Raw genomic sequence first — 12,307 nt, 5'->3', positions numbered from 1 at the left:
ATGCTGGGCGCGCGGCTGCTGGCGTGCTGCCTGCTGCTCGGCGGCCGCGGCCTGGCGCGGGAGCCCGCCGCCCTCAGCCGCGACGAGCTGCCCTCCCTGCGGAGTGAGTGAGGCGGCCGCGCTGCCCGCGGGGCGGGGGCGGCGGCGCGCTTGCGCCCGCTGCCGGAGCCCGGAGCCCGGAGGCGGTCTGCGGGCCGGGCCGGGGGTGCCGCTGGCACCGCGCGCAGCCTGGCTGCGGGCTCGGGGGGTCTGGGCAGGCTGGCGGTGCCGCCCGCCCTGCGCGACGGGCTCGGGAGGAGCGAGGGGCGGAGGGGGGCTGCCCGGGCTGACCCGGGCGGGCCTCGGAGGGAGCCGTCCCGCTGCGCTGCCCTCCCGTGTTCCGGGGGGTTTTAGGGACCTGCCGCTGCCTGGTGCCCTCCTCTCCCCGGGGGGGAATACGGATGAGTTTTCCAGGATCCTGATAAATTCCAGCGATTTCCCTCCTTACCACATAAGCAATTCCCACTGCTGCTTTTTTAGGGGGGGAAGGAAGTGGGAGGTGAGGAGGAAGGAGGGAAGGAAGGAAACAAAGATAGTTTGTACTCCTGGTTTTGTCGTGCTTCTTTATGCAGTACTGAACCTAAGTAAACAGGAACTCGGAGAGGCTCCTCCGCTGTCGGCGCTCTGCCCGTGGCCGCTCGCTCGAGCGAGCCCGCGCGTCTGGACCTTTCTTTGGTTTCTGTCGCCTTTTCCTTGTAGGGAGCAGGCCCGGGTGCTGGGAGCAGAGGGTTGCTGCCAGCAGGCTCCCTCTGCCCTGTCATACGCTAAAGCATAGGATAACCCCGTTTCCCGTTGGGCCTGGTGAGCTGCCCCTGGAGGCTCCTCGCTGCAGGGCTGTGGGAGCAGGCATCCTCCCTGAGGCCCGGAGCAGTACGCGAGGGGGTCCCGGGAGCGGTGGCCTCGGCCTGACGCCGCCCCGCAGCAGGAGCGGGCTGAGCTGGGCCCCTGCGGGGCTCGTTGCGAGCCCACCAGCTCGCGAGCCCGGCTTACCCCCTGCGCCGGCACTTACCTCGCAGCCTCCGTGCCAGGACCGCGTTCCTGCGGCCGCGTTGTGTAGTTGGGTGGCGGAAACCACGTTTGGAACCGGCCTCTGTGGCTCTGGAGTTCTGGTCTGGCCACTCTTGGCGTAAAGTGGCTGTAGAGCGACAAAGGAAAGCATGGTGGTTCACATCCTACATCTGGGTTATTTATTTAGTTTTTTAAAGACTCTTATCTTTTCCCAGCAGCTGTTACAGTTCTTAAGAGCCTTATAGACAGAGGCATCCAAATGCTTTTTGCGTATTCAGGGTGGAAAGTCCCTCGTCTCTGCGTGGTTTTTTTTGTGTCCCCTTTCCCCTCGCCCTGGAGGAGCTGCTGTGTGCTATACACGGGAGTGGAGATAGGTTAGGACTTGCTGACTGGAAGCCACTGGTAAGCAAGACCATCCTGTTCAAAGTTTGTGTGAGAACTTTAGGTGTGAGTCCCAGTATCACAGTGAATTAACCTTATTAATCAGTGTTTGCTGGTGCTAATGACACCTCAGTTCCCTCTTCTTTAGCAAATTAACTGCCTAGTTTGTTGGTCACCAAGATAAGACTGCTGAAGGAACTGTTTTCAGTGCTGTAAAAGAGAAAAGTTATTCCCTAGTATTAGAGACAAAACCCTTTTCTGTCCATAGAGTCTGTGCCTGTAGATAGAGACCATGCCAGCAGTGTGGCATGGAGGATTGGGTGGGATAAGACGGTTGAAGCCAGCGCAGACAGAGCTTCAAAGAAAACTCAAATGCAAAGGCCCAAACAGAGCATCTGGCACAAAGCATGGTCTGTTTTTTTCAGTGAGCTCAGACACGTAGCTGCAGGAATAGGGTGGGCTGCTAAAAGAACACAGGAAAAGCACCTCAGCAGTGGAGTATTTAACGTAAGGCAGCTCAGAGATGCTTGGGAAATGCCATTACAGTGTTAGCACTAGGAGCTCCCATGCAGCCATCTTATTCTCAGCCACTGCCAGTCCAAATGGCTTGTCCAAGCTACTGCACATCAGAAGCTACAGGTAGCTAGTGGCCATGAGAAAAACAGCGCCTGTTGTGTTGGAGGTGCAGCTTTCTGTCCTCTATGCAAGTCAGATTGCTCCGCGTGCTCTGGGCAGGATCTCTAACTGAGCCCCGCTCCCTAACTTTGGTCTGTCCTGTTTGCCATGTGCATCTCGCATAGGTGAGCTCCGTCTCCTGACTGTATTACACAGCACTGTCCTGCTGTGGGCTGAAAAATCTTTATTTTTTAACGCTACACCTGGACTTAAGGTATGCAGTGCACTGGACCCAGGATCCGGGTGTGCCTCTGTGTCTCATACTTCACATGTGGACTATTTTGTTTTGAAAGATTTTATTATTACTGCTGCTACTGCTTCAGGATGCTAGGGTTGCTAGGGCTAGGGTGATGCAATTCGTTAATTACAACGTGTGGAGCAAATGTGGAGAAATCATTGTAAAATTTCAAGGCTAAATAGCTACTCAGGTTTTCAACAAATAATCTCATGAGGCATAAAATAAGTTTCTCCCCTGTGATGTGAGATGAACTCCATGGGTTAACTACCATAGGATTTCATGCTAAAGGATATGATTAAACCGATAGAGGTTCATCTTTTGCTGATTTCCAGTTCCTCAAACCTTCTCATTTTTCAGTGTATGTACTCAGTTAGACATTTGTTTCCAAAACATAAAAGCGGCTGAGTTTTGTTCACATGCTTACAGTGTGATGTCACATAGTTAAGTGCATTTCTATATGACTCCAAGAAAGCTGGAATGTCAGGCTAAACCCCATGACATCTGGTGTGCCCTGGGATAGTCATGTATGGATGAAAAATATGTATCCAATAGTTAAAACTAACTCTGGGCCACTACTTGTCATGATTGAGATAAATTCTACTTTTTGTATCTTATTTATGATGCAAAATAAGTTTTCCGTCTCTAGAGATGCAGAGAGTGAAGAATGAGTATGGTACAGAGTATGGCCATTTCAGCCTTAAATGTTTTGGCTTTCATAATCTCACTTCTTTTACTTTCTATAGAAGGTTATTTTACAACATACGGTATCACTTCCGTTGGACTTGCTGTAACACTTGAACCTGTATTCTTCATTACTGAGTATTTCTTGGTAACCAGTGCTTTCTTTTTTCTCTTTTTTTTTTTTTTTTTTTTTTTGAGAATGGCTAATGTTTTTGGGCACCCCATTTTTTGGATATGGAATTTTAGAAATAGTACATAGCTTTATTTTTCTGATCTTGCAAATGTTAAAAGTTGAGCTCTCTTAAAGTGTTTCAGGTAGATGCTGAAAATCATTAATGACTTAAGTAGGTGTGCTTTAAAAATAAAATCATTAGCATGCAATTGGCAGTAAAGTATGGCCACCACAAATTTAGACCAGTCTTCTTTTTGAAGTACCATTTATTTTGATGGGTATTTTCAGTGTTCTTGATGAGTAGCTGCAACTAAAACATTTGTCTTGCAGTAGTAATATACATCCATCTAGAAAATTTTACAAAATGAAAGTCTTTTTCCGCCTCCCCCCACAGATAAAGGGATATTTATTATCCAAAGTGAAGACTCCAACCTGTGCATTAAAGCAGATACAGCTGGCCTTGTTCTAGAAGACTGCAATCAACTCTCAAAATATATGCTATGGAAATGGGTGTCTAATCGTCGCCTTTTCAACATAGGCAGAAGTACTTGTCTAGGACTGAACATCAATAGACCGGAACAGCCGTTAAGTATGCTCGAATGTGATTCAACTCAGTATTCATTATGGTGGAACTGCGATGGAAGAGCGCTAGTTGGCGTATCAGAGTACAAATTAGCTGTTGAAAACAGCAAACACATTGTGGCAAAAAAAAAGTCAAATCATCAATGGAAGCAGTACATGTCCTATGATGAAGACCTTTGTGAACATCCATTTCAAGGTAAAAATAAAATGTTGTCATAGAAATGTGTGTGGGAACATTTTTCAAAAGTTCTTTTGAAGCAAGATCAGATGTTTACCATCTCTTCCAGTCTGTATTGTGCTTTGAGACTCTAAATTTCTTCTTTTCTGTATGGCAATAATTAAGAAGAGGAGAAAAACCCCTTGCACAGTGTGTTCTTCTGTTATATGGACACAAAAACTCTACTTGTACACTTGCAAATCAGGAAATGGCCACTTCAAATTCTCTATAAAACAAAAAGCTGAACTAAAGATATGTTGTTTCCTGTCCTGCAACTTTCATCATCAGATAGACCCAAAGAAAAAGAAAAATTTGGAATTCAAATCACTGAAAATCAACCTGAAATTCCAGTTGGCATTAACCATCTTTTTGTGATATTCAAAGCCTGACTCTGAACATGACAAACTTTGGGGAAGAGATCAGGCTCTTGATTAATCCTAGTGCAGAACTAGTGAAGGGGTAGGAGTTTATCTCAAGACCTGCATACCTTAACAAGTTTCCAGATGTAAGGACTAAGATAAACCTGTTTACCACGAACAGCAACAGAGCCAGACTGTACCTTGATCTCTAGTTCAAACTCTCCTTCAGCATTTCTATAGAGGAAAAGTCCTTACGTTTGCACAACACGTCTCAAACTGGAGCTGTTGACTCTGCTCGTGTGAGCTGGCTCTTGGGTTGCAGAGTTCTCGCCTCTGAGCTGGTTTCCTCTGAGCTTGAAGCTGGGCATGGCCTCTGCTAAGGTCTTTTCTCTGGGAGCTGACTGTTTCTTTAAAACCTAGTGGAGTTTATACTTAAGACCAGAGAAAAAATGTTTAAATCAACAAAAAGCCTTACATGTTTGCTATGTCAGCCTGGTGAGATGAAAGCAGACCTGGTTTCTTCCTAGTACTCTAGGAGACACCTTTGGAGAGGAGGTTCAGCCGTAGGCAGGGCCTTCTTTCTAATCTACTTCCAGGACCAAAGAAACCAATTGCATTGGCAAAATCTGTTTCATTTCCAATTTCTATTTCCCTCCTTCCCCCTCAGCATATGCACACACAAATAGAAGCCAGCCTATGAATCCCCAAGAGGGGGAATGGGATTTCTACTCTCAAAGAAAAAAGTGTATTTAACTATGGTGAGAGGATTGCAGCCATTGACTTTGGTTTCTTATCAGGACCCTTTGCACCTCTGTAGCTAGCAGCATGGTAGCTGACAAGAGAGATGTAATCCTGATGGTTTTTTTTTTTTTTTTTTTTTTTTTTTTTTTTTTTTTACCTATGCTCTTCCTGTTAGTATCAGAAGGCTTTGAAGGAGTACAGTATATAAACTGCTTTTTTTTATGTGTCTCTGCACAGACAGACATTAACTGTGGAAACCTCTTGGAAACTGGCAATATGTACTTATTCTATAGTCAAAGGACTTTGATCTTTAGGCTATCAACACAGAATCTTGGGCAAACAATTTCAGTCGAAATATGATCATGGTTCTTTAACCTTTCCTAGAAGCTAGTGCTTTGAGATTCAGAAAGTATTCAGTGAGTTAAAGCTTTTACAGCTTTCAGCTGCACTTGATTCTTTTAATATTTTCATACCCAAAATGAAATATAAAATATTTTAAGTATTTTGTAAGTCAGTGATTGATGTAAAAACAAATGTGCCTAACATCAGCTACTCTTTAGCCAAATTATTATTCACCACGATACAAAAACTTATTTAAAAAGCTTATTAGTATTATTTCTTTCACATTTCCTTTCCCATAGAATAACAAAGAGAAAGGAAAAAAAGTTAGAAATTCATTAATAAGAGTGGGAGGGGCAGGGCGAATCATACTAAATTGTTTGTTTGTCTCAGAAGAGTTACAAGTAAGTAGATAGCCTGCATTTGAGCATGTCCTGATTCTTCTGTTGTTTTATGTAGTTATTCTCTAGTGTAAATGCAGATTTTTGTATGATAATTGTTCTTTTTTTCCCTTTTTTACTGTAGTACGTCCTGAGAATGTGCCTTTTTCAACGATGACTGATTTCTTAAACTAGTCTTTCAGAATTCTGCTCACTGAAGTTATGCTGCTTATATTTGTAATAATGCTGTGGTATCAAGCATTAATTTAAGTCAACAAATAACCTTAAAGAGACATTTTGTTATTGTCGCTGTTAATAACAAAAATAATGAAATTCAAGGCAGAAAATCTCTTTGAATATATTCTTCTAAACTCTGCATTTCATTTATTACAGAAACATACACCTTGCTGGGAAATTCTTTTGGTTTCCCATGCGTTTTTCCATTTAAGTACAACAACAAGTGGTATTATGAATGTACAAGAGATGGAAAGGAATTTAACTGGTGTGCCACAACAAGTCACTATGAACAGGATGAAAAATGGGGGTTTTGCCCAAATGCCGGTAGGTATTGCTTGTCTTCTTTTTCCTAAGTAAAAGTATCTCTGACCTTTGTTAATAATTTGAGGACAGCGTGCTGTTTTGGATTACAAGTTTACTTCCCTTCCATTAGGGAGGATGTCTCTTTAAAAAACCCCAAAGCAGTCTTCATCATAATTCATTGTGTTTGGCCTTTGGAGATCCAAGACCTGATACCTGCTTGCTATTTTGTGCAGCCTACTGACCTTACCCTGCAACTAAGTCACGTATATCTCTTTCTGTCCCAGTGATCTATAGAGAGCTTTTCTGAAGCATGTGAAGAGTGCTTCTGCAAAGTCACATTCTGCTTTTGACTACATAGCATCTTTTACATTCTGTAAGCACAGTTACATTTTGGGCCTAAAATATTTAAAGGCAATAACTTTAAAAGCATTTGCTATCTGAAAGATTTTGGGCATATAATCTTGAATGTAAATAGCATCCTGTAGTTTTCAAAGTATAACCCTTCACTTCCTGTGAGCTCATGTAGCATTTTAGATCTCTATTGCAAAGCACGTTATAAACAGTTGAAAACAGGACTTTATAATGTGAATTTCTGGACAGCCCTAATAAAAGATAGTATTTTCAGCCTTGCTTATACTATGTAATTTTAGTAGGTTTATTCACTTGAGTAGTGGATAGAAGAGGATATAGGTGACTGCTCCTCCACAAGGTAGGTGAGGTGTTCATGATTGTGAATCTTTCAAAATTCAGCAGCTTTAGAAACAAATAATCAGCTGGTATAAATTAAAACATAGGTCTGTTGGCTTCCTGAGAACTGTGATAGCCACCATCAGCTTCAGATCAGCTCTTGAGTCTTTAACCATATGAAAATGGAACTGGAGCAGTTCTTAGTTCAGTTAGTGTCCTATTTCCACATATATTTTAACAGAGGAATATTAAAGATGTTCATAAGCGTATTTCCATTTTGATTGCACTGTCATTAATGAACTAAATTGTTATAGGTATTATATTTCTGATTGTAATAATGTGCTGTTGATAATTAATCTGTTTTTGAGCAGAGAGTGGCTGTGACGTTTTTTGGAAGAAGAACCCTGACACACACATTTGCTACCAGTTCAATCTTCTGTCTGTTCTCCCCTGGAGCGAAGCACGGATTGCATGTCAGATGCAAGGAGGAGATCTGCTAAGTATAGCGGACATGGAAGAGCAGAACTACATAAGTGACTTAAGCAGTGAGTAAAGATGCTTGGTGCATCTTTAAAAAAAGAGGAAGTTTTAAAACAAATTGCCATTAGTCCCTTTACAATTCATGGATTTGTCAAAAAGCTAACAATATAAATTTTATGTTTCACAAAAACCTGAAACAGGTTGGCATTTGTGCAACTATTTGTTATAGATTTAACTTCGAAGGTCATCAACAGCTTGTGTGGGAAGGGTTTGCATAGTGAGCAGTTTTTGAAGGGATTTTGTTTATTTTGTCTGTTTCAGGGCAGTTAAATGCCACAGATATTGTGCTGTGGACAGGCCTGAATCGGCTGGAGGAAGATGCTGGCTGGCAGTGGTCAGATGGAGCACCATTAGTGTTTGTGAACTGGAGATCAGGTACTTGATGTTCCTCTTGGATATGTTATAGCAGTGTAATTACGTGCTCTCTGTAACTGCAGCTTAGATACAAGAGTGCTGTTCCAATAGCTACACTTGAAAAGTGAACTAAGTGAACCAGAGTGCCTCTTTTTGTAGAAGTATTTATTCATACTCATGAACTGAGTTACTTCTAGGGTTGTAGCATCAGTTGAGATGCATCTGTTATAAACGTTAAGGATTTGGCCTTTCTGTCATTTACTTCTAATGGCTCTAGTTCATCTTCTGGATAAACTACTTTTTAATTTGTTTGCATTAGCATGCTGTAATTAACATTTGCACACTAATACGAGCTTTGTGACATGGTTTGCTACATTTTGGTGTGTGGCTACCAGCGCATATACCGTAACACTAGGAGTTATTTCAGCTATTCATCTGATAGCAGCAGCCAAGGTAAGACTGACACACATGTAAGTCATGATCAGTGTTCACTTGTCCAGTTCTGCCCCTTATTATAGTGTTGGTCAGTTAGTATAAAATTGCTGGAAGTTTGGATGCATTGGAATGTTTATACATTCATTCAATGAGGTGTGGAAAGTATTGTAGCACAACTTTGTAAATAAGTGAATTTGTGTAATTGTGTGCTTCTCAAAAATATGTTTGCAGATGTCTCTGATATCCGCTTTAGAGAAAATCATTGCGCAGTGATTAATTCAAAATTGAAATACGGCTGGCAAAGTTATTTATGTGAATCTGGATTGCCTTTTGTATGCAAAAAATACTTAAATAAGACAGAGCATGAAACGTTGGGTAAGTCCCTCAGTGGTATGCTATTTGTGAGTATAGAAGAACATATACATATGAAGTATGCATTGAATATAACGTTTTCAGAACAGAGTCTTAGCTGCTGTAAATGTATGGGTTTGCTACTTTAAGTTGAATGCAGTAGGCCTTAGCTGTAGTACTGATACTTTCTTCTGTTCAAATGCAGTTCTGGAAAACAGAATCTTAAAACTGCCAAATCATTTTAATGTACATAGCATTTAATTGATCCCTTTCTGTGATTACATGAACAAAGAGACTTACAGAATGCTCATTCTTAGTGTATTACAATAGAGACACACTTTTGAGTTTAAAAGGAAGTTTTCAGCTCGGAATGGAATTAACCAATTGCCTACAGAGAATAAAGTTGTATAAATGCAGATCTAAATTTGCAGTTATTTTTATGGCATGCGGTACTTTTCACATGTCAAAAAAAGGCATGGTACATTTTTAAAATGTGTAGATACAGTGAGTACAGGAGATATAGTGTGTAAATGCCTCAGATTCTCATTCTTTGGGAAGCTTAAGCACAGAATTCTCTTTACTAGAATATTAATTTTCATTTTTGATAGGAACAGGTCACACAGGTTCAACTCTTTCCTGATAAGTAAAGTTTCTCTACTTGCTTCATATAACAGAAAGGGGCTTACCCAAACCCTTTTCAGCTAAAACATCTGAAAAGGCTTCAGGAAGTTTTGAATCAGATCCAAACATAATAGGGAAAGTACAGTATGTGTTAAACTAGATAACAGTTCTATCAGTGTGTTTGTTACAGTACAACAGCTCAAATTGGTTGAGTCATAAAGTAAGTGGGAGAAACTTTAGTTTGGTCTGCAGATGGCATCCATGGGATATGTATTTTGTCCTCTTAAGTCATCTTGGATGACTTTTGTTTTCAGTTTTTGTAAATAAGAAAATAACTCTGAATAAATTATGAACATAACATAATCTTGGCAATTCTATGTAATATACTCTAACCTTGTGTATTTAATTAAAAGATACATGGAAATACTATGCTACTCGTTGTGATGCTGGCTGGTATCCATACAATCGCAACTGCTACAGACTTCGCAAAGAGGAGAAGAGCTGGAGTGATGCTTGTATCTCATGCCAAAATGACAATAGCAGACTCATTAGTATATCCTCCATGGCAGATGCAGAACTGCTCCTTAACTTGCTTAAACATGGTGAGTGTTGGGAGTTACTTCAAGATACACTGCACAGTTGAAACTATTTTGTGATGCGTTTCTAGGTCGGTATTTAACATTGTTAGTCACTTAAACATTATATTACATGGCACACCCAAATAATACAAAAGAAAAGGAAAGCATGATGTTTTCTCCTAGAATCCTTAAAAATTATAGTATCAGCTATGCCAGTGATTTTACTTAGAGTAAAAAAACAAGTAAACAAAGTAAATGTGTTGAAATACAATGTTGGGTTCTGTGCTTGACTCTGTGTTCAAGGAGTAGATAACTCCAAGGCTTTCATAGGGCTGCTGGTTACACTTTATTCCAATTGTGTGGCAGTTGCATTGGAGGCGTAATAGGCAAGTGGTACAGTTGATGATTATAGCAAAGGTCAGAGATCCACAATAAAACAGGGCCAGTTTTCGTGGAGCCCTCATATGCTGCCTTCATCTAATAAGCCCTGAACAGTTTAGCTTTTATACTTCCCTGTTGTTGGCTGGTTTCCTGCAAACTATTGCAAAATATTCAGTGATCATACTTATGCAAGAATTGCGCTTTAAAGCAACAACAGTTTAGAGTATCTTTTGCTTTGGAAGCTGGCCTTGTCTAATTGCGAAGTTTCTACTACTGCTAGTATTTTGGCAGAAGCTCCTTTGTGGGCATAGGGTGCATCAAAGAAGGAATTCTGTTAGTCCACACTATCTTAAGAGGTAGTGTAATTACATTAAGAACTTAATGAATAAAAGCTGTCTTGCTGGTGCAGCAATATCAAGAGTTTTGTTGTCATACCAACAGCAAAGAGGTGTAAATATTCTGTATCTCCAGCTGACGACATTGTGTTGGCAGAACTTCATAATTTGGCCATGACTTTAAGCTTCCCTGAGCAGGGGGCATAGTGACATGTTTTATCAGCTGAGCTATCCTCTAGGCTGTGGATGCGGGACAGTGCATTTTACTGAATTTACAGGGAATTTTCTCACTTCCCTCCCCCTGCCCCATTCTCTCCACTGTCTTGTCTCTCTTTCTCCTAGGAGATTAACCACTCAGTCATCTCCCTCACCTCTATTAATGGATAAATATTTGATTAAGCCAAGTAATTATTCTCAACTTGTATTCAGCTTCAAAGTCGGCTTCTATTTCAGACCTATTTCAGACCTCTGTTTTCAGAATAAAGGTTTATGTGCCTCTCTGTGACTAGTTTTTCTACCTGTAGTAGAGCTGGTCAAGTAAGGTATTACATCAATCTGCAGCCCTTCTCTTTCATACATGTCAGCACCTACGGCTATAGCTGTGCTGTCACTGGAACATATTGCCTTCGCTCAGAGAAAACCTAATGTTGACTACCTGGTGGAAGATTACAAAAAGAAACCACCTTTCCCTTCCCTACCAGGCTTTCTGCCCCACACAAGTGTCAGATAAGTGTATACGCTTTCAATTTGTACTTCGGAGGATTTCAAAGCCTGTCATCACATATGTCGATCTACTTTTGAAACATTTTAACTTTCAAGGGCAGCAGAACATTATCTAATCAGTAAGTTTTCCTAAAATTCATGCAACTGAATTATTTTTGTGGAAAGAAGGTAATTTTGACTGAAATGCTTTGAATAATTTTTACCAGTGATCTAATGTTATAGAAACAATGGGTATTATTCATTGTTAAAATCTAAAATCTCATTCTCTTCTAGAAAATGTGACTGAAACATGGATTGGGTTGTACAGTAATAGCACCCCGGTTGTCTTTCAGTGGTCTGACAGCACCCCAGTAAAATTCTCAAACTGGCACAACCAAGAACCAAATATCTTTCAAAGAACAGGACAGCTCTGTGTTTCAGCACAAGGATCTGTAAGTTTTCTTCTTAGTGAAAGAATAAGATAGACAATTTTGTTTTACTTACAGTAATTTGTTTTCACACTGTACATACTTTTTTAAGTTATGACCTGTAGTGTGATTTTTGTCTGTGTTGTCTAATTTGTTCAAGTAGCGATAAATGCAATGTAGGCTTTAGAAACCAATACATTTTGTCGTGCTGATGCATAGAAAATTAATCATAGATTTTGAGCTTATGGTCAATAAAAAATGTTACATACATAAAGCTTGCCAATTGGAAGAGAACAAATATCAGTGGGTATTTCATAAAGAGAAAGGGATTTACTATCTGAATAGCATATGTTGTAATTTATGATGTGTCGGATTCAGCCCTTAAGCTTCAGATTCATGTTTTGAAAAGCTATGACAGTTTTATTTTGCTGTCAATACTTACACATTTTATGCAGCATCTTTCAAAAACAAATATAAAACTATAAAAATTGACAGCAGATTGAGTAGAATGACCCCAAATCAGTCAGGTGTTGTAAGACTGGG

At 40.7% G+C, this 12,307-nt stretch overlaps 1 protein-coding gene across 1 annotated transcript in view; it reads left to right on the top strand.

Moving 5' to 3' along the window:
* The window catches only part of PLA2R1 (phospholipase A2 receptor 1), a 45,049-nt gene continuing 32,742 nt past the window's right edge, over window positions 1–12,307 (top strand). The window contains exons 1-8 of the mRNA XM_062579120.1: window positions 1–103; window positions 3,589–3,972; window positions 6,206–6,373; window positions 7,411–7,584; window positions 7,841–7,954; window positions 8,600–8,743; window positions 9,754–9,942; window positions 11,631–11,788. Of these exons, the coding sequence (XP_062435104.1) occupies window positions 1–103; window positions 3,589–3,972; window positions 6,206–6,373; window positions 7,411–7,584; window positions 7,841–7,954; window positions 8,600–8,743; window positions 9,754–9,942; window positions 11,631–11,788 (1,434 nt within the window). The remainder of the gene's footprint in view (window positions 104–3,588; window positions 3,973–6,205; window positions 6,374–7,410; window positions 7,585–7,840; window positions 7,955–8,599; window positions 8,744–9,753; window positions 9,943–11,630; window positions 11,789–12,307) is intronic.

The sequence above is a fragment of the Rhea pennata genome, chromosome 6 (assembly GCF_028389875.1).
Source record: "Rhea pennata isolate bPtePen1 chromosome 6, bPtePen1.pri, whole genome shotgun sequence".
NCBI classification, from domain to species: domain Eukaryota; kingdom Metazoa; phylum Chordata; class Aves; order Rheiformes; family Rheidae; genus Rhea; species Rhea pennata.
Note: the sequence above shows the minus strand (reverse complement) of the source record. Positions and strands in the feature narration are given on the sequence as shown.